Source organism: Mya arenaria, chromosome 4, assembly GCF_026914265.1.
Source record: "Mya arenaria isolate MELC-2E11 chromosome 4, ASM2691426v1".
In the NCBI taxonomy this organism is placed as follows: domain Eukaryota; kingdom Metazoa; phylum Mollusca; class Bivalvia; order Myida; family Myidae; genus Mya; species Mya arenaria.
This window is the reverse complement of record NC_069125.1, coordinates 50,034,107-50,060,030: the sequence shown is the minus strand read 5'-3', so window position 1 is coordinate 50,060,030 and position 25,924 is coordinate 50,034,107. Positions and strand designations below refer to the sequence as shown.

Sequence of the window (25,924 nt, the reverse complement as noted above, 5' to 3'; positions counted from 1 at the left end):
ACTATGAGAAATGATATTGACCAGTTTATTATTGAAAATTAAATTAATAACACAAAAAAAAATGCAAGTGAAAGCCATGATTTTTACAAGTGTCAGATATGGCTAGCTTCAAGCAATAGTTGATTTTTGTTTAATCCATGTTCCGTTTTACTTTTCACAGTTCAGCCGACAGAGGCATCCCCGTCTGGAATGCAGACGACACAGACAACAGGAATCCCCACAACAGCACCTAACCCAGGCATCACACCATGTAATTTAAGTTTACAATAGATACATAACTTCAATTATCTTTTTGCCTAAATGACAGTCAAGTTAATGTGCAAATTAATCATAATTCTTACAGTCACAGTCCAGTTTCACACTTAAAAGCTGCACTCTCACAAATTGACAGTTTAGACCTTTTTTATGCCGCTGAAGGTGGGCATATTAAAATCGCACCGTCCATCCGTCCTTCCGTCCGTCCGTGTGTACGGCTCAATAACTCGTGTCCGGGCTGTAAGTTTCCCTTGTATGGACAGATTTTAAAATATCTTGCCACATGTGTTTGGCATACCAAGACGACGTGTCACGTGCAAGAACCGTGTCCCTACCTCTTAGGTCAAGGTCATACTTAGTGTTTATTCACAATGGAATGCTGCATATAAGGACATAGAGTATAGGTTGTCGTGTCCGGGCTGTAACTTTCCCTTGTATGGACAGATTTTAAAATAACTTGCCACATGTGTTCGGCATACAAAGACGACATGTCGCTTGCAAGAACCGTGTCCCTACCTCTTAGGTCAAGGTCACACTTAGGTGTTTATTCACAATGGAGTGCTGCATATAAGGATACAGAGTATTGGTTGTTATGTCCGGGTTGTAACTTTTTCTTGTATGGACAGATTTGAAAATAACTTGCCACATGTGTTCGACATACCAAGACGACGTGTCATGTGCAAGACCCATGTCCCTACCTCTAAGGTGAAAGATACACAATGGAATGCTGAATATAAGGACATAAGAATGTAGGTTGTCAAGTATGGGTGGTATATTTTTTATGTTCAGAGGCAATTTAAAATAACTTGCCATATGTATTTGTTTGATCTTTAACTTTTCATGTACTGACCTTGTTCATAGGTCAATGTCACATTTGGGGGCATTCGTCACATACTGTGACAGCTCTTGTTTATACTTATGGTGTCAAAATCAGCTCATTTTGGCATCAATGCCATCAGTTTAGTCATATACCTCACAAATGAACAGATCTCAAATGTTTTGTTAACTGCTGAAATTTTCAGTAATTTTAGCTTTTAACCATAAAACATCAATTTTCAAACGTAAATATGAAAACTGCGCCCTGCTCTTTTGTCACAAGTCTTATAATATCACTGCTTTCTAAACATTAACATAAAAAATTCATTTCAAGACAAAAAAATAAATAAATGTCAAAACAATCATTGGTTGAGAATGCTGCTATAATATAAAAACAAAAATAAAAAAAAACAGAAATGAAACTAAAAAAATATATTAAAGCAAACATTTCAAAGCAACAAATTAAAAATGAATCATATGAACAATTTTATCAATGTGGTTCATTTGCATTTGCTATTCAGCTGATACTGTATTATCAATGCATGTAAAATTTCTCTTCCCTTTCCACAATAGCACCAACACCTTATGACTGCAACTTTGAGCAAGGCCTCTGTAAATGGGGCCAGTCCCCTGATGATAACTTTGACTGGATCAGAGCCCAGGGACCCACGGGCACTACCACCACCGGGCCTACGTATGACCACACCTATGGAAATGGTAATTCTCAATCAAAATATCATCATTGTATGGTAAAGTAGTTTTGTATTTAGATAAGTTTAATTTTTGGTGCAATTGAAATATAGTTACTAGTTTTCCATATCATTATTTCACAAGTATCTTTGAAAAAATAAAAATAAATCTTTATATGTTAAATCAATTACCCGGTAGTCCTTCCCTCTTTGTAGCCACGTTGTGTGTTAATTCACTTAGTCCTTCGCCTCTTTGTAGCCACTTTGTGTGTTAATTCACTTAGTCCTTCCCCTCTTTGTAGGCACTTTGTGTGTTAATTCACAAAGTCCTTTCCTCTTTGTAGCCACTTTGTGTTCACTTAGTCCTTCCCTCTTTGTAGCCACTTTGTGTGTTAGTTTACTTATTCTTCCCCTCTTTGTAGCCACTTTATATGTTAATTCACATATTCTCTTTGTAGCTACTGGCTGGTACGTCTACATTGAGAGTTCTGCTCCACGACGTCCAAATGACACCGCCTTACTCCAGAGCCCAGTGATCAGTGACACCCAGACACGCTGTCTCTCATTCTGGTACCACATGTATGGCACACACATCAACACCCTTCTTGTTTACCAGAAATATGGGGGCGGCAACCCTGGACTTGGCAACAATATCTGGCAGAAAGTTGGTAACCAGGGGAACAAGTGGATACAGGCTCAGATCACACTCCAAGCCCAAAATGGAGGATATAAGGTAAACTTTACTTCCGTTTTGCAAACAAGTGATTATTTTACTCTTTCGTCAAAATAAAAGTCATCTACAGCTTACATTTTAGATTTTGTTGATGGAAAATGTATTTACAAAATTGAATCTTTGACTAGATTGTCTTCCAAGCTCTGCGTGGACTCAGTTTCCGAGGAGATATCGCCATTGATGACATCAGGGTTTCTGTCGGAGCATGCCAGCAGACAAGTATATTTATTTTATTTTTTGCAGTGTTAATTTATCACAATATTATACACCTGCAACAGATACAAAAGTCCAGCAGTTGTATGTAGTTCAATTAGTTTATGTTAACTTTGTTTATTAATTACTTACAATGTACCATGCCATGGTATATTTAGTTGTACTTCAGGAAGTTCTTGGTATTTTAATGTCGAAAATACCATACTGAACATTGTTTTTGATTTCCAGACAACCCAACAGTATGTGACTTTGAGCAGACAAACATTTGTGGGTACACTCAGGACACCACAGACACACCTGGGTTTGACTGGTCCCGTGGAACGGGCTCCACAGGTTCTACCTCCACTGGACCCAGCATGGACCACACAACCAACACCCGCACGGGACACTACATGTACATAGAGACATCAGCTCCCAGACGGCCCAAAGATACAGCCAGGCTTCTCAGTCCAGCGTACCAGGTTCAAAAGATTCAAAAACATGATATTTTAAAAGGGCCTATTGGTCTAAGATAATTACTGTTTGTAATAGCCATAAGGTTCAACATGTGATCCAATTGTAGGAACCTTCCATTTGGCCTTTTGATTTCATACATGATGGTTCCAATTATTAGGCAAAATTCATAAAAATACTGAAAACAATTTATGGTTATAATAATATATGTAATTCACAGGGGTCTGGAGCCCAGTGTCTGTCATTCTGGACGCACATGTACGGAGCAGACATTAACACACTGAACGTCTACATGACCCCTGCAGGCCAGACAGCTACCAACAGGGGTAGCCCCATATTGACACGCTCCTTCAACCAGGGAAATCTTTGGAAACAGTCCAAGGTCACCATCAACCCAACAGGAAACTACCAGGTCAGCGGTTATTTTCTATTTTGCTTTTCATACTATTACTTCAGGAGTTATAGTCAAATACTACTAGTATTAATGCTATTTTAGCACCTTAACCAATCATGTAACTACTCAAGCTGCTTGTATGTACCAGAAGACAGTTGATAGTAAGTGCATCTTTCATTTGTATTTAAGGTGATTAAATTATATTGTTGTTAATGGCCTTTTTACTAGATATATTACATGATATTTTTTTTTCCAGCTTGTATTTGAAGGAATACGAGGTACGAGTTACCATGGTGACATAGCCATTGATGACATCCAGGTGGTTCCCGGCTCATGCACAGGGGGTGGGGGAGTGTGTGACTTTGAGCGGGATACATGTGACTGGACCAACACACAGACAGGAGATAACTTTGATTGGCTCAGGACCAGGGGAAAGACCAACAGTCAATTCACTGGACCCAGCAATGATCATACCAAGGTAGCGTGCTGATTGTGTTTGGAAATAGTATTTCCCATACAAACCAAAGAGAAAATATAGTTGAAGCCAAGGAATTTATGTTTTAGAATTCATAGCATTCTGGAATATTTTAGCCTTTGAACAATAACAAACTGTAGGCATTATTTTTCCTCCAGGGCACAACACTAGGCTACTACATGTTCATAGAGACCAGTTCACCTCGTGTATTGGGCGACAAAGCACGCCTTTTCAGCCAGACATACCCACCAGTAAGCACAGGAAAGTGTTTCTCATTCTATTACCACATGTTTGGCTCCGATATTGGCTCTCTGAACGTGTACCTGCTCCTGAACCAGTCCTCTGACACATTCTCGACAGAGGTGAAGCGCTGGTCCCTTTCAGGAGCGTGGGGAAACAGCTGGGCTCTAGGACAGTTTAACATCTCCACACAGTATACAGCTAACCCATACCAGGTCAGTGCTACACTTGTGAATATCTTACTGCTGTCAAGCAAAACAACCCTTTTGTGTTTGTAAAATGAATAAAACAGCTGTAGATGGGCTTTTCAGTTTTTTTAATTTAAAATTTTGGCTAGACTCTTGGCCATACTGAGTTTCAGAAAAAATGTTTAACTGTGAAATCATTTATATTCGTGGGCTTGAAACTTCATGGTTTTACGAAAAAGGATAATTTCGTGGGTACTTAAATTTGTGGATTTTCATTTTTTGAAAAAAAAAAATCAAAACTGCGATCTAATCATTTGCAAATTTACCATGCGCCGATCTTGTGCTCGGTAACATATATATCATGCAATTTATGACACTTCAATAGGATAATATCTCAATTATCAAAGATACCCATGTCAATTAAAACTAGGGTCAAAAATACAGATACACCACATCAAGGATATAAAATCGTGAAGCCATTGAGCATTTAATTAAATAATTGCTTAAATATTTGATCAAATAAGCAAAATCATGTGGCGATGCTCAAACACAAGAGGTTACATAATCAGGAAGTTTTTCAAGTGACGCACAGGAGGTTGATAATCAGCTTGTTTTAATGTTCTGTAATGACTGCCAATGTCATACAAAAATCTGCATACAAGTACTACTAATTGTCTCAAATTTGTTATCATTGAGGATAAGTAATATATAATATAAAACATATTAGTAGTAATATAAACAATGATTTAGGTACTTAAAAGTTATATACCGTGACCATATATATTCATTAGGATACATATATACTCTTTTATATAGCCAGTATGATTTCAGATCTTGAATTGATCTTGGATTAGAAAATCCATGAAAATTTATGTCCCACAAATATTTATGATTTTAAAGCATATCATAAGCCTGCCAATGATTTTAAGTAAAGTCATGTTTAAGATTAAGATTTGGTTTTTATGAATTGCCTTGAACAAGAAATAAATCATCTTTGCACATGTTTGTATTTCTTTACCTAGATCATCATTGAGGGTATCCGAGGAAATGGTTACCATGGTGATATTGCCATTGACGACACATCTCTTGTTGACGGTGACTGTGCTCAAGTTCCAGACGGCTCACAGACTAACTCCGGATGTGGGTGGCCTTTATGTTTAGATTTAAGTTATTTAGATTGGTATCATCTCTTGAATTATCCAAGAGTTGGAACAGAATTTGAAAATATTTTTATTGTATTTTAAAAAAAATAATGATTAATCTTTTAAATTACTATAAGCATAATCAGAGTTGGAGATTACTGACTAAGGTGGATAATTTTGACTTGTTGTCAACATCTATGCTTGTTTACCAAGATAAAAGTGTTTTAACTGAGAGATATAAAATAAGTCATGGCATAAGCCATTTGATGCAACTTCAAGATGAAAATGGGAATTTACTACATTTTAATGAATGGTTGATGATATTTACAGACCAGAGCTCAACAGTGTCATGCAACTTTGATCAAGACCTTTGCCAGTGGAACCAAAGCAAGACTGATTCATTTGACTGGACCCGCCAATCAGGCTCCACCTCCAGCCAAGGTACGGGACCCATGGGTGACCACACAAGTACCTCTGGACAGGGTGCTGGGCAGACCGCAGGCTCCTACATTTACATTGAGGCCTCAGGCGCTCATCGCCGTGGTGACAAGGCAGACCTCCTCACACCCATCCAGTCGGCAACATCAGCACAGGTACAGAGCTATAGTATAAAACAATTTGCTTATTCATTTTCATGATTTCATTATTTATCAGCCAATAAGTTTAAAACAAAATATTGTTGATTGACAGATTGCATCTCAGTTAATTTTCCATGGATGAAAGATGTTACCAGAACACACATACTGTTTTTTTTGTCTTTTGAGTACCTTCATAAGGTATGTCATAGATTTAGGGAATTCAACCCACAAATAAGCTACTTTTTTGATAGCTCCAGTAACCTTTATGTTAAATTTTGATACCTGGTGACCCCATATAATTTTGATATTATTTGAAAGCTGTTTGATGCAGATTATAACAATATTTATGTTTTTGTTCTTTATTTCAAATGAAATAAGACATTTTTTTTATTGTGCAATCTTTGGAGGCTAAAAATATTTGTTTGCTATATTATTTTTGGTACATTTTTTATATGTTCTTTTTCTGCACACAAAACTCATTCATACAATACCAACATATAATGGGGTCATCTAGCATTCAAAAATCACCCATTTTTGTATCCGATACCTTTAGGAAGTTCTAAATATATTTTTTCAAGGAGATTGAAAACCCATCTGATTGTTTTCCAGGGTGCATGTTTCTCGTTCTGGTACCACATGTATGGGAACTCTATCGGCAATCTCAGTGTATACACGATCTCTAATGGGGCCTCCATCAAACAATGGACAAAGTCAGGTATGAATTGGATTGAAATTAGTTTTTGCATTATGCTTACTTTATAATACATATATAAGTATTATTTTTTCTTCAACTTAGATTGCTCCCTATCTTCTGATTGGATTAAAACTGATTTAAATCATTTTTTAATCAAAAAAGAAATTTTGCTGTAAGGATATCACCATAAACTTACAAAAAAGTTGTTTTATCATTAAACTCTGCATGATTGTATATGTTAAACAGTCCCATACAGGATATGAATTATGAATGGTATTGACTGTAATTTCTTTGACTTTGCTTTCATTGGCTGAGAATTCATTTTCGATGTTTTCATTGGCTGAGATTTCATTTTCTAGGATATCATTCACTGTGATTGATACATAATTTGAATGGCAATGACCACAGTATAACACCATTTCACAGTCATATTATATTACTGGGTCAAAAACAGGCACTCAGGGCAACAAGTGGCAGCAAGGCAGCTTCAACCTGGTCAGTCTCACTGACTACAAGATAATGCTGGAGGGCACCACCATCGGGGGTTACCAAGGAGATATAGCCATTGACGACATCAACCTTGACACAGTACCATGCAATGGATCTACCACCGTGACACCAAGCAGTAAGTATATTCTATTACATATGAACGGGAGTTGTACTGTGAAAAGTAATTACAGTATTGTTTCACAATATAAGGTCTGGTCATTTTACACATACTCATATCATATTTGGAAGACATTTCACTGTAAATGGTAAGATTCAATGAATAAAAAAACAGATGTATAATGTATAAGCTTTTATGAGTGTATTGCCCTTTCATGCACCCATTGAAATGATAAAAAACAAATGTTTTGCAGAGACTTGCACATTTGAGAATGGGCTGTGTGGATGGACCCAGGACAAGACGGACACATTTGATTGGACGAGAAACACTCAACGAACAACAACTTCAGGCACTGGACCAACATCTGACCACACCTATGGTACCTCGCAAGGTCAGTTACCTTTTCGTAGAAATGTCTTGTTCTTAGATATTTTTATTAAAAACCCCCATCTTTTTAATATAAGTAGGATACTTGTACACTGCATTGTATAACACAGTTTTTCTTCTTTGCTCTTTGATAGGTCACTACCTGTACATTGAGGCATCAGCTCCCCGTCAGTCAGGCGACAAGGCCCGCGTCATCACGCCCCAGTACCCAGCCACCTCCGGGGACTGCGTCCAGTTCTACTACCACATGTATGGAGCTTCCATGGGCACATTGAACCTCTACACAATGACCAATGGTCAGCGAGGCAGTCCTGTGTGGACTATGTCTGGTAACAAGGGCAACAAGTGGATCATGGCCAAGGTCTCCATCCAGAGCAGCACATCATACCAGGTAAGTTTTTTGCCAGAGAAACAACCCTCTTCAACACCATAATGGCTATCTACAGTCTTTTTGTTTTGCAAAATCAAGTTTGATATTTTTTTCTTGTTATTGATGTGTACACTAAAAACCTTTTATTGAAGATGGATGTAGTCATACTTGAATTAATGATTCACATATATACCTTTCATACGCTGAATTGGCAACATAGTGGTGAGCGTGGTCTAGGGGTACTTTCTCACGACCTCTCAAAAAGGACTCTGAACTGGTTTCTGCCAAGGAAAGTGATTCATTACAGCTTTCAGCATTCTTCACAATCATGCTAAAATAAATTAGAATAAACTATATAAGCATAGTTATCTAGCATTCACATAAATTTATATCTTTGTTAACCTTTTTCTACAGTTGGTATTTGAAGGCATTCGAGGAACATCCTTCACCAGTGACATTGCCATTGATGACTTCATGGTCACATTGGGCTCGTGTTCAGCAGCAGGATCATGTGACTTTGAGAAAGGACTGTGCGGCTACACAAACGTGGGTGGGGACAACTTTGACTGGACCCGTGACAAAGGAGGCACCCCGTCCTCACTGACCGGTCCACGCAATGACCACACCACAAACTCTCCTGCTGGTCAGTAGTATCGATCAAACATGTAAATAATGCAGGAAAAAATCATAAGCTATAAACTAAAGCACAATAGCATTGTAATTCCCTACACTATCTAGTTGAACAATTATTTTGTATGGGAAGGCATTTCTATTTAAATATACACCTAACCCATGGGAGAAAAAAATATAGGGAGAGGTTACTTTTCTCTTTTTTAGCTTCTTATAAGTTAAACAAACTTCTCAAAGGGAGCTGTCCAATATAAAGGTTCTTGGGAGTGATGGTTTAATTAAATGGAATGAACAAAGTTCATAATTTTTAACTAATCCATGATTGTTTTTGGTTATTTTCTCAAATACAATTATATGATGTTCATTATAGGTATTATAATATGTACAGAGTCTTTATTTATTTAAATAGGTATGCAATGTTCCATTTTAATTTGTGCACTATAAATCCATATTTTTACTCCCAGGCTACTACATGTTTATTGAGACTAGTGCCCCCAGGGTGATGGGTGACAAGGCATGGCTGAGAAGTGACCCCCTTCCTCCAACCACAGGCTCGTGTCTCTCCTTCTGGTACAACATGTATGGCAGAGGTGGGTTTTGCATAAGTCACTTAATGAGTCCCATAATATTAGAATTTTTTATCCGGTAGCAATATTAAGATTTAGCAATTATTCTCCATTTCACAGTCATCACCTTTACACAATATCTTCCAGGCGTGGGTCAGCTGAACGTGTATCTAAACTCCAGCAACACAGGTAACCTTGTCACCCTGTTCAACACAACTGGGAACAAGGGTGACCGATGGATCCTTGGCCAGGCTGACATCACATACCGCTCCACATACTTCCTTGTCTTCGAGGGCACGCGGGGAAACACCTATAATGGGGACATGGCCATTGACGACATTAGCGTCAACTCCGGATCCTGTGCAGGACAGGCTGTTACCATGACAACCACCAATGCTCCTCTCACCACTGCCAGTATGTGTCATTATTCAGTTCAATATTTACAATGCCCTAGTATTTTTCATTGAGAAAAACTTACGTCTGTTTTGCATGAACCAGTTAGCAAATGAGCTTCATACATTTGAAAAGTCATGACAAAACGCACATACTGCATCAGCGCACAAAAAATACAAATCAATCCTAAATTAATTGCAATAAGAACCTGCTTGCATATGAACTTTAAAGGCTGATAAGCTCTTCTGGCACAGGGTAATTTATGGAAACAATTACACATCATTATAGAATATATTTTTTTTTACATGAAATTTCTAAATTGTGTCATGATCATTAAGCAACTCATGAACTACTTGCATATTAAAGCACCAGTGACCCAGTGTACATTTGAGAGTGGTTTCTGTGGCTGGAACCAGGACCAGACTGACCAGTTTGACTGGACGAGGATGAAGGGCTCTACATCCAGCAGCACCACAGGCCCACACTTTGACCACACCACACAGAGCTCTACAGGTAGGCAGATTTTCAAACAAAGAATACATGGAGGGGAAAGGTATAATTTACATTTTTATTTTTTTTTAGTGTTCATTTTGAGATCACGCTATCAAAGTAATTCTGGAAAGTAATTTCTTTATCGATTGATCAAGTTCAGATTCTTGATTTATTCTGTTTAAATAGTTCTGACTTTACAAAACATGTGTTTATTAAAAATAGTTATAATATTTTTTCACTACATCATGAAATTATTCAGATTTGTTATGTTTATGTTTCAGGTTATTACATTTACATCGAAACATCCCAACACCAGCCAAATGATATCGCTCGGATCATCAGCCCATTAGTTACAACAAACGGTCCTGCCTGTGTCCTCTTCTGGTACCATATGTATGGTTCCGATGTAAACCGCCTTTCCGTGTACAACAGACAAGGATCGACTCTTGGTCGGGCTCTCTGGACCAGGTCAGGAAGCAAGGGCGATGTCTGGCACTCGGCCCAAATTGAGATTAATCGTCTCCTTAACAACCAAATCGTGTTTGAAGCACTCAAGGGCAAGGGTTACCAAGGAGACATTGCTCTTGATGACATCACCATCACAAATGGTGCCTGCCCACCTCCAAGTGAGTATTAGATCTTTGGGTGGACATGCTATTGTAAAGACTATCTGCTTCTCTTAGGTTTGCATTGCTAATACCAAGTGCAATTTATGTTGCATTCTTTTTAATTTCAATCTGAAAATTCAGAAGTTTTATCAGTAAGGAGAAAATTATGCCCTGTATTTTCTTAAATAATATTACATTCAGATATCAAAGATGTAATTTCCTTGGACACCTGTTTATAACCAATTACTTTCATTTCCTGCAGCTATATGTGACTTTGAGGACCAGACTATCTGTGGGTATCAGCAGGCAGTAAACGACAACTTTGACTGGACGTGGAAGGCCGGAAGCACTGGAACCTCAAACACCGGTCCTACTGCAGACCACACCTATGGCACTAATGCAGGTCAGGGATACACACCATGTGTGTTGTAGATCTTGTTAGATATTTTATGTTGTAATGAAAAGAAAAGTAGAATAGTAGGATGGGTTATGATTGAGATTTGTAGTTTCATATAAAATTATTGTCACTTTTATCTCAAAAAATGTAAGATCTTCTAAGAAGAAGATAGCTTAAAAGAATATTTTTAAACATTATCTTAAAAAAATAATCTTACAATTGTTACCATGGACAACTTGTGTGTAGGTCACTACATGTACATTGAGACATCTGCCCCGAGGAAACAGGGAGACAAGGCTCGCCTGGTGAGCAAGACATACCCAACTTCCAACAACATGTGCCTGGCGTTCTACTACCACATGTATGGCACAAACATCGGCACCCTTAATGTTTACACCAGCTCTTATGGCAACCTCGGCCAGGCTGTCTGGAACCTCTATGGTAACCAAGGCAACCAGTGGCGCAAGGCCCAGGTCACAGTTCAAACTGCTACACCGTACAAGGTTTGTAATTGTTAACATAATTTATGGGTATGATTTGGGTCATGTTGATTAAAAAACACTTTTATGGCAGTGATCAAATATCAGCAATAAATACAATTCGGTTTAAAAAATGAGTAAAAAAAGAAAGTTGCCAAATTTCAATGTCATTGAACAAATGCTTTCATTTTGCCCATTGATTTTAAATGTCCCGAAAATAATTTCTTGCTTTCCATTTTAGGTTGTGTTTGAAGGAATCCGAGGATATGGTTACCTAGGTGACATAGCAATAGACGATGTCAGCCTCACCACTGGCGCTTGCCCAGGGGTTGGAACATGTGACTTTGAAACTGACCTGTGTGGGTGGATTGAGCGTACAAATGACACATTTGATTGGATCAGGAAGAGTGGAGGCACACCCTCATCCAACACAGGTCCTAGTGTGGACCACACCCTCGGCACAACTGCAGGTATGTTATGATTTGGTTTTTGCCTTGATTACTTGTAGAGCATTACAACTTTAAAGCTGGGTATTGAAATATAATTATTCCATGTGGTAGAGAAGTAGCATAAATGCATTGGAATATATGTTGTTTTTGTAGTACGACTTGTTAGCTACACACGACCAATATTGAACTAAAAATATGAACAAAATATCTAACACATACATGACACATACTCATTATACAGTATTTGACTTGTTTTTAAACATTTTTATTTGGTTGATATCCTAACAGAACATTTAAAATCTTTTTACATCAATTATACCGTTTTACCCTCAGGCAACTTCCTGTATATCGAGACGAGCAATCCCCGAAAGCAGGGTGACACTGCATCAATCCAATCCCAGGAGGTTCCCATCAACCAAGCATATTGCTTCACATTCTGGTACTTTATGCATGGAACGAGTGTCGGCTCCCTCAACGTGAGCTACGAGATGCAGAACACGCCTGGGCAGACCAAACTCTGGGGGCTTAGTGGTGAGCAAGGGAGTGTGTGGAAACAGGCTACTGTCGACATTGCCAACACACCAGCAACCTTCCATGTATGTTATAGCACCAGATGTATATGGTTTTATAGTACTTATTAATGTAAGAGCAATGATTGTTTGTACACTTTCAATTATATTAATTATGAAACGCTGTGAAGTTTAGTATTATCGTTGCAAAGTCTAGCAACATGTTCCCTATGAGACTTTCATTAGAAACAGCTTTAAATAAAAACAGAAATAAACTCCAAGGCATTTGTTCTCTGTTGTTTAAGATTGTGGTTACGGCCAGTGTGGGAAGTAGTTACCTTGGTGACATTGCCGTTGATGACTTCAAACTTAGCCAGTACCCATGTAAACTTGGTAAGATTGTTGTACTGAATAAACATGAATAGAGCATAATAGATTTATCACCAGTTCATTTTGATTTTAAGGGTGATGTAAAATAAATCAGAAACTTTTTAATACATTTATGTGGTTGTGCCACTTGGTATATATTTATTGGCATTTAATGGCTGATAGAATGGTATTGCAGTAATTACCAGTATTTGGACATTATAAATTCATAATATACATGTATGTTTTTGATAGCCTTTGTTCCTGTTTCTGTAGTGAACTTCAACAACAAGACCATAGATTGTGGGGACAGTGCCCATACGAAGATTAATGCCAGTCAGCAGTGTGACTTTAAATCAGACTGTCCCAATGACATGGATGAAATGAACTGTGGTAAGTTACATACTTTTTCTGTAATTTGCTACTGCACAGTTGCAGAATGTTATTTTATTTGCTGGTACATATGATTAAAGATTTTGACATTTACTTGTAGAGATCTGTTCAGCTGAAATTAGAATTAGATCTCCTCGCCAAATAAAAAAAAATATTTCATTATACTAGCATTAAGTATGTAGTAGGCAGTTAAAAGTGGTTCTTAAAAGAAAAATAAAATATGTCAAAGCTGGCGTATGGTAGAATCTCATTCTGAAATATTCACACACACACTATTTCTACCCTTGCAGGAAATTGTGAGTTTGAACAGGGCCCCTGTGGGTGGGCAGACATCAGTTCAGGCTCCCAGCAGTGGCTTGTGGGCTCCAACGGATCCACCACAGCAAACATGGGGAAGGGACCGAACTTTGACCACACCCTTGGTACCACAAGAGGTATGGTATCACTTAAGCTTGCTTTTAGCCAAAAAAATGATGTGATGGCTGTTTAAATGGAAAAATTCATTTTGAAATATTATTAAATAATTTGGGTATTTAAGATATGTTATTTCATTTCAATGCACTCTTATTACATGGATCTATGATTGTGACACAATGATATCCCTCAACTGTTTATGACTATACATCAAATATACCTACATTAAATTTACCAGGGAAACAGAGAGGTGAACATTTATGTGATATTACAGGTCACTACCTGTTTGTTGATGGATCCTTGGGAACGTTTGGGACTATTGCCCAGGTGGTCGGCCCTACTCTACAGGCCTGTAGCTCCTCGTGTCAGATCCAGTTCTACTACCATATGCTTGGCAGAGGTACATAAAATAAAGGGATGGGGGGTGGGGGATTTCCTTTTGATTAAATTGATTTTAAACATTACTACCCGGTAACCCACTTTCACAAAAAAATATAATGAAGTTTCTAGAAATTTTGCTTTTTGTGACCTCAATTTGTAACTATAAACTCTAATTAATGCAAAAAACTAAGATTAGATTGTCCAGCATCATTAGTTTAAACATATTTATTTTACAACGATTGTGAAACAAGTTATTACATTATATTAATCACTCTCGTTGGCCCGATTTTACGAGATTGTGTGGTCTTGTGTTGTGGGGGAAACTGGAGAACCCGGAGAAAACCCACTTGTCCGGCTTGGTGACCATGAACCAAACTCACATGTGCGCGAGCCGGGAATCAAACCCGTGTCGCCTAGGTGAGAAGCAAGTGCACTAACCACTGCGCTAACCGGACAACCTAGCATCATTGACAACCTGAAATGAAAAGGTTTCATGGCAAACCCTATTTAAATTGGTTGGCAGATGTAAATGTGGATCACCATAATTCATCAATTAGCTTCACAATGTCTGGAGGTTTAAACCATTTTTTTTTTCAAAGATGAACTTGAAGATATCACATAATATAAGACTTGCTGAACTCCCTCCTGCAGCTCCAATACCTTGTTTGTTTTTACAGCATGTTGAGTTATACAACTATTCCTCCTGTTATTGTGTAGGTATAGGTTACCTGAAGGTGGCAGTGCGTGTGAACATGAAGGACACGGTCATCTGGGAACAACATTCCTCCCCTGGCAACCGCTGGACCCTAGCAACAATTGACATTGGCAGGATCAACCAACCTTTCCAGGTACAGACAGAAAAGGATAGACTTGAAGATAAGGAAAAGAGAAACTTGATAGAAAACATTTCAAACTTATTATGAGATTTACTTGTACAATTTTTCATACAATGTTTTAGTTGCTGATAATGGCATACACACAGCATGCATCCATGATCAAAGAAAGGAACATAAATCGCTAGAAAATTTTTCATAGCATGTTGTTAATGCTTCCTTAATGACCATGTTATTCAATTTAAGAAAAAAAAATCAATATGAATATCAAATTTAAAGCTGTTGTGTTAAAATCAGCTTGGTATTGAATATGAAATTTGTATTTTTAAGCTGCTCTTCCAAGGGCATCGTTCATTCAGTGTGACAGGCGACATTGCCATCGACGATACTCAGCTCATCAACTGCAACTTTCCAAGTAAGCTTATCATAAACTTTATTATATCAATGCCATTTTGCTATCATTGAATACTTGCAAGATATAATACTTACCTGATTTCAAATTGCAACAAAATGAGTGCAAAAGGGAAAAAAAACCTGCAAAACATGACCTTTACATTTCGTCCCACAGGTGTTCAGCCAGGCGGATGTTCAAACTCCCAGTTCCAGTGTGGTCGTGGGGCATGCGTGCCCCTGCCCAGTGTCTGTGACTTCACTGATGACTGCGGGGATAATACTGATGAACTCAAGTGCTGTACGGATAAGTTTATGATTGTTAATATCATTAGAACAGTGAGTTTGTAAGTGGTAATGATTAATCCTAGATGTGGGCTTGCTTGCTGATTAAAACCTTACTGAAAAGCTATTTAGAAATTATTTCTGAGAAATTAATATCACCATTTTTAGCTCTACTGGCCAAAGGCCAGAAGAGCTTATGCGATGGTAATGTGTACGTAGTATGTGCATCCGTGCGGTCGTGCGTCCGTGCGGTCGTGCGTCTGTAAACAATTGCTTGTGAACACGATACAGTCTTCAGTTTTAATTTTATCTCGATGAAACTTGTACAGTATCTAGATATCCATTAGAGCTCGGTTCCTTTCGAAAACCAGCCAGATCCGCCCATGCATGCCTAGATTATGGCCCTTGATAGTGTAAAAAAATGCTATTGTGTAAACAATTGGTTGTGAACACGATACAGTCTTCAGTTTTGATTATATCTCGATGAAACTTGTACAGTATCTAGATATCCATTAGAGCTTGGTTCCTTTCGAAAACCATCAAGATCTGCCCATGAATGCCTAGATTATGGGCCATGAAAGTTTTAAAGAAATGCTTTCTATTTTTAGCCAGGTCTGCATGAGCGAATTCTATTTTTAGCCAAGTTTACATGTATATGTTAATTCAAGTCTAGAGTTAAGGGAGACAATTTGCAAGTCTAGGATTTTGAGAGACAATTTGCTTTTTGCTTCTGCAGTTGATTTTGTGAATTACTCTGCCTTGTTCTTGTTGAAAGCCCAAAGGCCATTTTTTAGCTTTAAGTTCTGTAGTTTGCGCATTCATCTTAACAAAATTGATTGTGAATGTTTAAGTTATGCACCTGGTGTCATTACTGGCCACACCCAGGGTTCACAGGTTTGGTAAACATAAATCTGGAAAGGTTTGAAAATCTTTTTGTGTGTTCGTGCATCCATTTTAGCACAATTGATTGTGAATATTTGTTCAAATTGATCAATGTTGTCCTAGGATGCCCTTGACTTTGACCTTTTGACCAACTTTTTTTAACTTTTAAAACTACAGAAAATTTTACTATGAGTACAGTTTTGAAAGCATTTTTTTTTTTTGTCAGATGACTTTTACTTGGCACATATTAAAATAGTTCATGCAAATAATCTGCTTACAATACTTTCTGGGCTCAGATGTTGAACGTGCTACGTTTTCAGGTAACCCAAACACAAAACATAAACTATATGTCTGTTGCCTTTTACCCATACATACATGCTCTGGATTGATATGACCACAAAAGCCATGCCAGTAGAGCATAGGCCCTTTTGGGCCTCTTGTTTTAGTTGATTGCTTATACCATCTTGCCAAGTCAAACTACCAGTAGTTGTAAAATATGCCAGAAAGTATCACATCATTTATAATCAATTAATTTGTTCCTGCAGCTGCCTACCATGGCCGGTGTGATTTTGAGAGTAGCCTTTGTGACTGGAGCCAGGATTCAACTGACCAATTTGACTGGACACGGGGTTCAGACAAGACTGTATCCGCGGGAACTGGACCATCCAGGGACCACACCACCGGTACCGCCTCAGGTCAGTCTATAAGCTATGAAGTACACTTTGCTCCAGTGAGAAGTAGTACTTGATTAATTAAATACAGTCGAAACTCATTGGCTCAATATCGCAAGCCTTGATATCCTTGTTGGCTCGAAGCAGATTAAAAGGACCGATTTTTTTACTATATGTTCATATAAAATTTGATGACATGGCTCGATATCTTGAGGGTCAATATTTCTCTACGCTCAAGCCAACAAGTTTTAACTTTTGACATTTAACTTGTGCAAGAATAAGATACGGTACTCTTGTTCTATGCTTGTATAATTTATACATTGTGCTCATTTCAAATCAGTATATATATCAGTATAATATGTTATATTACCACCAGGTCACTACATGTACATTGAGACGTCTAATCCTAGAAAGCGTGGAGACAGAGCCCGACTACTAAGTCCATCCTTCCAGGCCGTGTCCACTGCTAGTGGCAAACAGTGTGTGGTACGGTGATCTCATATCTGAAGTTAAATGTTTCCAATAGTATTGTTGTTTATTCCTTGAGATTAAGATATGTTTTCACCACAAAAATCAAAGACTTAGGACTGAAAGGGTATTATGTGGATTTCTAATTATTTTTATATTTATTAAGTAAACATGTGTTTGTGAATGTCAAGGAATCATGTTTGAGTTTAGGAGAGTAAAATATTCAGTCTGTCTGTCAAGGGAAAAACAGTTTCCATCCTCTTTCCAGCTTCGAATGTTCTACCACATGTTTGGCCCAACTATTGGTTCCCTGAATGTGTACACCCGCAACTCAGCTGGGGGCCAGCTCAAGCAGATCTGGCAGAGATCGGGAAATGTTGGGGACTACTTTGAGAGGGTGGACATACAGATATTTGAACAACAGCCATTCCAGGTGAGTGTAGGGAATATAATTACCATCTATTATTCTATACATGTATGGAAAAATACTCATACCAAAATTTTCCTTTATTTTGTGTGCAATTTACTGCCAACCACCATTGCTTTTCCTGCTTTAAAAATGTTGGCTTGTAGTGAAATGTTTCCAGTTTCAATAACAACTCCTAGCTGTCATTGACTATGTAATTAGGTAGACTTTGTTCAGTACTTAAGCGTAATTGCAAGCATAAGCAAGTTCTATTATTTTAGGTTGTGATTGAAGGCGTTGTAGGAAATGGTTACCAAGGAGATATTGCCATAGACGACCTGTCCATGACACCAGGGTGTATTCCATCTACACGTAAGTTACCTTTATTTAATTGACTTTGCTACATTTAAGCAATGTCTCAGCAAAATTGGACACATCTGTCTAAAAAATGTATATCTTGTTGCTTCTGCATGTTAATGAAACTAATAGACCATTTTACATATTTCAGAGCCCCTTCCCACTGGGACACCAGTTTTGACTACTGCTAACCCGTGTGGTATGGGCTATTTTGTGTGTAAGGTGGGCGGTTGTGTTCCCACCAGCAAATTGTGTGACTTTAACCCAGACTGCTCTGACGGCTCAGATGAGACAAACTGTGGTAAGCTTGACTTAGAACTATTATATATTCAATATTTTACTGCTAGTAGTTATATTTCAAACTTTACGTACAACAATATCTTGCTCATCTAGAACCAGTTTGAGAAGAATATCCATCTTAATCTATGAGGTGTGATTTTTAGTTCATAATTACATTTGAACTATGTTTCATTTTAGATATTAATACATGCTCTGAAGGGTCTGACATTAACTTTTGTATTTTTCAGGCACATGCAACTTTGAGAATGGGACATGCGGATGGAATGATGTGAGTTCTGGCCGCTACAACTACCACATCTTCCAGGGCTCCTCCCCAGGAACCGGGGGACCCAAGACTGACCACACACTCTCCACTGCTGCAGGTCTGAAACAGACAAACCATTCATTTTGTTTGTGGTGTAAATTTTGTATGTATTGTACTCAGAGTTTTATGTACATCATTAACTATTGTATTCATTTAGATTTCTTTCATTCAACAATACAACTAGATATTATGCTAATGACAATTATAGCATTTTTCTTTCTCTTCATTCCACACTTTTTTTAAAAATAGTCGTGGGTCTTTTTACTTTAATGATATGACTATCAATACACCCATGCAATGTCAGGTATAGTGTATATCTGTCCCAGGAAAGGAATTGATATGACGCTTGATCTCTAATTCTATGTTCTTGACATGTATAACATGTTAGTTGTGTCGGTTATGATAGTGTTTTAACTAACATACAACCAGCTTAGAGTAAGTCTTGATACTGTCTATATTAGACATGTTGTGAAATTAAAGCATGGTGCCAATACAGTTGATATTTCCCCTTCCTTTTTTATGATGCCAAAATGTTTTTTGTGTTAAATCAAAGTTTTAATTACAACAAAATTATATATTTTGTATTACCATGCCAACAGGTCACTACCTGCTGGTTGAGGGCTCTTCAGGCCAGTTCTACTCCCGGGCCCACATTGAGACCCCCATCCTTGGCTCCACCGGCCCCTCATGCCAGATGCAATTCTACTACCACATGTACGGTATCAACGCAGGTAAGGAGGCTATGTAACTATACTTTGAACACAGAGCCATAGAGATGTATACAATCACTGTTTGTCATTGAAACTAATTGTTTGAAATGTCTGACACCTTCTGGTCATTAGAGTAATTAAATGCAATTTCGAATGTCTTTGTGTTTGGGCTTCCAATTTATGAAAAAATTCATGATGTTTTGACAATGATTTCAGGCAACATGCGAGTGTTGGTGCAGAATGCAAATGTGTCCACGGACAAGACCTATATCTGGAGTATGACTGGTAACCAGGGTAATGGATGGCACCAGGCCACTGTTGACATAGGCCAGCTGAGGGCAGGATATAAGGTATTCCATAACAAATATGTTATTTAATAAGCCACTTCAAATGTATACATTATTTTCATTGATTTGATTTGCGTGATTGTCTAATAATACAAATATCAATTTTCTTTAAACAATTCCTTTTTCTCAAATGTTTTAACTATAACACATCCGGTTAATTTAACACTTTGAAATTGATGAGGAACATTGTAGTTGTTTGAAAACTAAAACAATATTCCCTCTTTTATACTTTCAGATTCAGTTTGAGGCCCTACCAACCCGCTCCATCCTAACTGGTGTCCCTAACTCCGACATGGCCATTGATGATGTGACCTTCATTAACTGCAACAGGTTCTCTGTTGACACAAACTCAAGTATGTGTAAAGTTTCATACTCTTAGAAACAATTGTCTCTAATACAAAGCTTGGGATACGCTAAGTGAGCATTATATTGCTATATAGTTTATACCATTCTAGCAATGTTATATATGTTAAAAAAAAATGAAAGAATCTTAAACAAATCAGTTATGTGAAACTGACTCGAAAAAAGAGTTTTGAATCTAATGATAACTTGATGAATGAATAGCTTTAATATATTTTCTGTTTAAATCACAGCTGTAAACTGCACATTCGAGTCTGGCTTCTGCAATTTCCGACAAGTAACAACTGATGACTTTGACTGGACTCGCACAAATATTTCTTCACCAACTGTCGGCACAGGGCCGGACAGGGACCATACCACAGGATCTGGTAATATTTGAATTCGGATGTTCCTGTTGTGATAACAACGATGTATAAAAATGGCAGCTAGTATATTTCTTTACATATACCTGACTTTTCACCATTGCTATTTACCGTATTACAACTGTCTGTATGTCTTAATTTCACATTGCTATATTCAACTAAATTTAAAACCATCTTAATCAGGCTACTATGTGTACATGGAGACATCATCTCCACGACATCAAGGTGAGCGAGCCGTCCTGTCCACCGGTATCCAGCAGCCAACTGGTTCCCAGCAGTGTCTCTCCTTCTGGTACCACATGTTTGGGTCACATGTCAACACACTAAATGTCTACACCAGGTCAGTTACTTTCTGAAGAGATTTGATTTTATATTGCTATAAATTGTATAAAGATGTGTTTATTTCTTCAATACATTTAAACAGATTTAAATGTATAGATTTACTGTAAAGACTTATTCTAATATGTAATATAATGCCTTCAATGGTTTCCCTCTATGTCTGCAGACAACAAGGAGGTAACCAGACAATGATCTGGTCAAGGTCAAGGACACAAGGTAATATCTGGCGTCTGGCCCAGCGGACCATCAACCCCGCAGCTCAGTATGAGATCCTGTTTGAGGGAATTGTGGGATACAGTTGGCAGGGTGATATCGCCCTTGATGACATCTCGCTCACCAACCAGGCCTGCCCACCTCCAAGTGAGTGGTCTTGCTTCTATAAAGCTTAAAAAGAGAACAAAACTTAGATGTGATGTGGTGCTAATTTCATTGCTGTTGTTTTTTGCAGGGGAAGGAGGAGTTCTTAAGCATTAACAAATTTAAACGAAATCCAATCTTGTTAACATGCAGTTGCTACTTATCCATTTAATTATATTCATCTAGAATGCTTATATATTATCATTTTACAGGAGTTTTAGTTTTTGGATACCTTCTTACAAAGTCTGATCCTACATGTATGTTCCATATTTCTTCATCAGCAACATGTGACTTTGAGGCTGACACATGCAGCTGGGTTCAAGACCAGAGTGACCAGTTTGACTGGCAGCGACAACGTAACGGTACCCAGTCCAGTAACACCGGACCATCTGTGGACCACACTACAGCCAGCCAGTATGGTAGGTCAAGATGTTTTGCTTAATGGGTGGTTAGTTTGTTATATTTTATAACCGATATTTGGGAAATGCTATTGAGTATATCTGAAAGTGCTTAAGCATGAACTGAAATAAAAAGAAAAAAATTACGTCTTAAATTGAAGTTTATCATGTAAATGCCTTACACATTGCAGGCTACTACTTGTACATTGAGGCATCAGCTCCCCGTCGTCAAGGCGACTTGGCACGTATCACTACACCAACATTCCAGAACAGCCCGCCAGCCAAGGGCACATTCTGCCTCTCATTCTGGTACCACATGTATGGTGCAAACATTGGCTCGCTTAACGTGTTCCTCAACGATAATGGCAACAAGAACCAGGTGTTCACTCGCACAGGAAACCAGGTCAACTTCTGGCTCTACAGGGCCATAACACTCCGACCAGTGGCTCCACAGTTCAGTGTAAGTAGTTAATTCAAGTATGGTACAGAATTACAACAGAATTGAAAGTCTTAAGTTAATGTTATTATTTTTATATTAAATTTTGAAGTATTATTATCTTAGGCTAATTTGAGACATGATTTGGTATTTCATTACTAGTAGAAGATTTCACTGTATTTTACTTGGAGAAGTTTTTCCTTTGTATCATTTACTGAAGATTCATTCATTTTCAGAATGGTGAGAATGTCAAAAAATAATTCTTCTACTTTAGGTGGCATTTGAAGGAACCATTGGCAATGGTTACCAAGGAGACATTGCCATTGACGATGTGAAAGTCTTACCTGGTCAGTGCCCAACACCTGGCAACTGTGACTTTGAGCAGGACACTTGTGGTTGGACAAATACAAATGCTGACAATTTTGATTGGCTACGCAGCGCTGGGTCAACTCTGACCTCTGGCACAGGGCCAACTGTCGACCACACTACAAACTCTGATGCCGGTAAGTCCAAAATAAACTATGGGCAAACTTCCTTTGATATAAATTAGACCTTCTGTAGATTATTTGAATTTTGAGATCCTTTTCCATAATTTGCTGGTTTTGGTCTTTTCAACCCTAATTATAATTCCAGGTTTCTACATGTTTGTGTCTGCATTGGGCCGTAATGCGGGTCAGCGAGCATGGATCTACAGTCAATACTTTCCTCCAACAACAGCCACATGCATGTCCTTCTGGTACTTCATGTATGGACAGAGTATGTTTAAAATGATTTATGATATATTCAAGTTCTAGAATTTTGATTCCATGTTCTTTTTTTCTATTTTAGATAGAAAAGGCAAACTAAAAGACAGATTCAGATTCTCAGAAATGTTAACCAATTTTTTTTACTTGGACCTGGTTTTCTGCTGCCTGATTCATATTTCAATACATAACATGGTATATTAATAGAGAATAAAACATTGAATTGATTCATGGAAAACATGTGCTGCACCTTAATCTATGTGTTTCCCTCATATAGATGTGGGCACACTGCGTCTGTACCAGCCAACAGCAAAGAACTCATCACTTCTGTGGCAGGTGTCTGGTAACCAAGGTAACAGTTGGAGAAACCAGCAGGTCACCATCAACAGCACAACGAACTGGCAGGTATGGCGGGAAAGACAGTCATGGTCGCTCTTTCTGCTAACTGCAATAATTTGGGATATACAAAAAAATAACCACTGTTCTGAGACATTAAGTAAACACATTTATGATTTTACATGACTTATTATAGTAACAATATTTACGATTGTATTGTCACTAACTCATCACAGTTCTATGAAGAATTTCTCATGGCATGTGGTTATGAACCATATGAGTTTATACCTTGTTTCATGTAAACAAAATTACAATTGTAGGTTAAAATCACATTTGGTTTATATACCATGCCTTTTTTTATTTCAACAAGGTGACATTTGACGGAGATATTGGAAGTGGTATCCAGGGAGACATCGCCATTGACGATGTGATATTCACCCCAGGACAGTGCACGGGCGTTGTCCCAACCTTCTCCTCGATCCAATACAGTACACAGGCAACTGTAACCTACCGTATGTATCTTAAACTATGATAAGCAGATGTTAAGAAGCTCAATGAAACTTTGATGAGACTAGATGTATGATTCATGTAATAATTTAATTCAATAATAATGCCAGTGCTAAACACCTTTGTTAGTATTTTCAAACAAGGTCATTTGTTGTTGCCCTTATTAGTAGTTACAGACAAAAATAAAAATAAACATAGCTGTAAATTGTATTTTTACTTGTTTTGGATTCCATTACTTATAAACATCATTTTCACATTGTAGCTCCATCCCAGTATGACTGTAACTTTGAGTCAACCAGCCAGCCAACATGTACATGGAGTCAGGACACAACTGACCAGTTCAACTGGACCCCGAAACAAGGCACCACAGGATCCCTCAACACTGGCCCTACTTCTGACCATACTCTCCAAAACAATAATGGTAGGCATGGTTTGCAGTTTTTAGACCTATCAAAATGTTTCTCTTTGGATAAATATTCTGGAAAAAGTGTTTTCATTCTTTTAAGGCAAATAACAATCAATATACATGTACAATCAAATGGAACTGGAATCAAACATAATTTTTACACTTTATAATTGGTTATTTTGATGTATAAATTATGATTTGCCATTTTAAAGCAAAATTGTTGGTTTTGAATGAGATAAGGAAAAAAAAAAAATGTAATGTTTAAACCGGGTCAATGAGGACAGAAGAAGTTTTGAACGTGTGGCACACTTCATTGATGCAATATAAATCTACTGTCTATTCCTGCCAGGTCACTACATCTACATTGAGGCGTCTGGTCGCCGACCCAATGATACGGCCAGGATTCTCAGCCAGTCTGTTTCACTGACAACTGGGGGCAAATGTCTCAAATTCTGGTACCATATGTATGGCTCAGACATCTACAAGCTCAACATCTACGCCAAACAAGGTTAGTTTGATACCTCTTTTAACAATTATTGTGAAACAGATTCTATGAAACCAATCTAAATTTCGTAATGTTGTGCATGTTGTCAGTGGAAGGAGAAGAACTACGGTAACAAGAATTCATATGTCTTATGACTACTCACCGACCCATACATAGCTAGACTAAGCCTAGATCAGGTTGGTAATGTGGGTTTTTTCAATGCATTTTTTTGGCATTTTTCAAAGATCTGTCTTGAACTTAACACTTCTCGACTCTATAATAATTGTTCTTGATAGCTAGCTTTCTTATACTAACTTTAGCATGTTTACCAAAATATCTTGTACCTTACACAATACATAGACAAGGAATTGACTGGGGTTTAAATTTGCACTTAGTCCATTATTGTTTATTGCATGGAAATAGTTTCTTAACAAAGAATGTCCATCACTTTGTTTCAATGATAGAAAATATATAGAATTATAAATAGCAACATCAAATGAACCTGACACCAAATGGTCTGAATAGGACAGCAGCAATTTATGGAACAAGCTCTTAACTCAAACATAATCACTGAGGTATCAATAAAGCAATTTGATACTAGCAGAGTTTATATGAGTTATTGCTTATTTATCAATGCAGAAAATCTTATTCTTACTGATTCTTTCAGGTTCGGCTCTTGGCAGCATTCTGTGGAGCAAGGTTGGAACCCAGGGCAACAAGTGGAAGTTTGCCAACGTCTACATCACACCCCAGACACTCACACCGGCTGCAAGTGGACCTGTCAATGTCAATGTAGGTCATGAAGAGTTGAATATACAGAATTGGAGGGCTCAGCTAAACACAGATATAAAACTAAAACAAGAGGAAACATTTGCCTTGCGCTGAGACTTGGATTGATGTTATGTTTATATACAATGTTGTTTTCACTTACA

At 37.8% G+C, this 25,924-nt stretch overlaps 1 protein-coding gene across 1 annotated transcript in view; it reads left to right on the top strand.

Annotated features, from left to right (window-relative positions):
* The window catches only part of LOC128230268 (MAM and LDL-receptor class A domain-containing protein 2-like), a 97,444-nt gene that overhangs the window by 47,912 nt on the left and 23,608 nt on the right, over nucleotides 1-25,924 (top strand). The window contains exons 94-144 of the mRNA XM_052942388.1: nucleotides 161-250; nucleotides 1,645-1,788; nucleotides 2,219-2,493; nucleotides 2,622-2,712; nucleotides 2,935-3,167; nucleotides 3,380-3,571; nucleotides 3,810-4,031; nucleotides 4,187-4,483; nucleotides 5,479-5,596; nucleotides 5,929-6,191; nucleotides 6,786-6,891; nucleotides 7,325-7,495; nucleotides 7,731-7,868; nucleotides 7,999-8,255; nucleotides 8,649-8,877; nucleotides 9,329-9,454; nucleotides 9,578-9,844; nucleotides 10,190-10,336; nucleotides 10,597-10,941; nucleotides 11,186-11,326; nucleotides 11,567-11,823; nucleotides 12,041-12,269; nucleotides 12,582-12,844; nucleotides 13,063-13,150; nucleotides 13,400-13,516; nucleotides 13,807-13,950; nucleotides 14,205-14,330; nucleotides 15,029-15,159; nucleotides 15,475-15,559; nucleotides 15,713-15,835; nucleotides 17,247-17,396; nucleotides 17,749-17,858; nucleotides 18,109-18,273; nucleotides 18,528-18,618; nucleotides 18,755-18,904; nucleotides 19,131-19,265; nucleotides 19,807-19,938; nucleotides 20,134-20,267; nucleotides 20,500-20,617; nucleotides 20,858-20,992; nucleotides 21,170-21,326; nucleotides 21,492-21,685; nucleotides 21,964-22,101; nucleotides 22,272-22,540; nucleotides 22,791-23,019; nucleotides 23,150-23,272; nucleotides 23,537-23,664; nucleotides 23,966-24,107; nucleotides 24,365-24,523; nucleotides 24,858-25,016; nucleotides 25,660-25,784. Of these exons, the coding sequence (XP_052798348.1) occupies nucleotides 161-250; nucleotides 1,645-1,788; nucleotides 2,219-2,493; nucleotides 2,622-2,712; nucleotides 2,935-3,167; nucleotides 3,380-3,571; nucleotides 3,810-4,031; nucleotides 4,187-4,483; nucleotides 5,479-5,596; nucleotides 5,929-6,191; nucleotides 6,786-6,891; nucleotides 7,325-7,495; nucleotides 7,731-7,868; nucleotides 7,999-8,255; nucleotides 8,649-8,877; nucleotides 9,329-9,454; nucleotides 9,578-9,844; nucleotides 10,190-10,336; nucleotides 10,597-10,941; nucleotides 11,186-11,326; nucleotides 11,567-11,823; nucleotides 12,041-12,269; nucleotides 12,582-12,844; nucleotides 13,063-13,150; nucleotides 13,400-13,516; nucleotides 13,807-13,950; nucleotides 14,205-14,330; nucleotides 15,029-15,159; nucleotides 15,475-15,559; nucleotides 15,713-15,835; nucleotides 17,247-17,396; nucleotides 17,749-17,858; nucleotides 18,109-18,273; nucleotides 18,528-18,618; nucleotides 18,755-18,904; nucleotides 19,131-19,265; nucleotides 19,807-19,938; nucleotides 20,134-20,267; nucleotides 20,500-20,617; nucleotides 20,858-20,992; nucleotides 21,170-21,326; nucleotides 21,492-21,685; nucleotides 21,964-22,101; nucleotides 22,272-22,540; nucleotides 22,791-23,019; nucleotides 23,150-23,272; nucleotides 23,537-23,664; nucleotides 23,966-24,107; nucleotides 24,365-24,523; nucleotides 24,858-25,016; nucleotides 25,660-25,784 (8,558 nt within the window). The remainder of the gene's footprint in view (nucleotides 1-160; nucleotides 251-1,644; nucleotides 1,789-2,218; nucleotides 2,494-2,621; nucleotides 2,713-2,934; nucleotides 3,168-3,379; nucleotides 3,572-3,809; nucleotides 4,032-4,186; nucleotides 4,484-5,478; nucleotides 5,597-5,928; nucleotides 6,192-6,785; nucleotides 6,892-7,324; nucleotides 7,496-7,730; nucleotides 7,869-7,998; nucleotides 8,256-8,648; nucleotides 8,878-9,328; nucleotides 9,455-9,577; nucleotides 9,845-10,189; nucleotides 10,337-10,596; nucleotides 10,942-11,185; nucleotides 11,327-11,566; nucleotides 11,824-12,040; nucleotides 12,270-12,581; nucleotides 12,845-13,062; nucleotides 13,151-13,399; nucleotides 13,517-13,806; nucleotides 13,951-14,204; nucleotides 14,331-15,028; nucleotides 15,160-15,474; nucleotides 15,560-15,712; nucleotides 15,836-17,246; nucleotides 17,397-17,748; nucleotides 17,859-18,108; nucleotides 18,274-18,527; nucleotides 18,619-18,754; nucleotides 18,905-19,130; nucleotides 19,266-19,806; nucleotides 19,939-20,133; nucleotides 20,268-20,499; nucleotides 20,618-20,857; nucleotides 20,993-21,169; nucleotides 21,327-21,491; nucleotides 21,686-21,963; nucleotides 22,102-22,271; nucleotides 22,541-22,790; nucleotides 23,020-23,149; nucleotides 23,273-23,536; nucleotides 23,665-23,965; nucleotides 24,108-24,364; nucleotides 24,524-24,857; nucleotides 25,017-25,659; nucleotides 25,785-25,924) is intronic.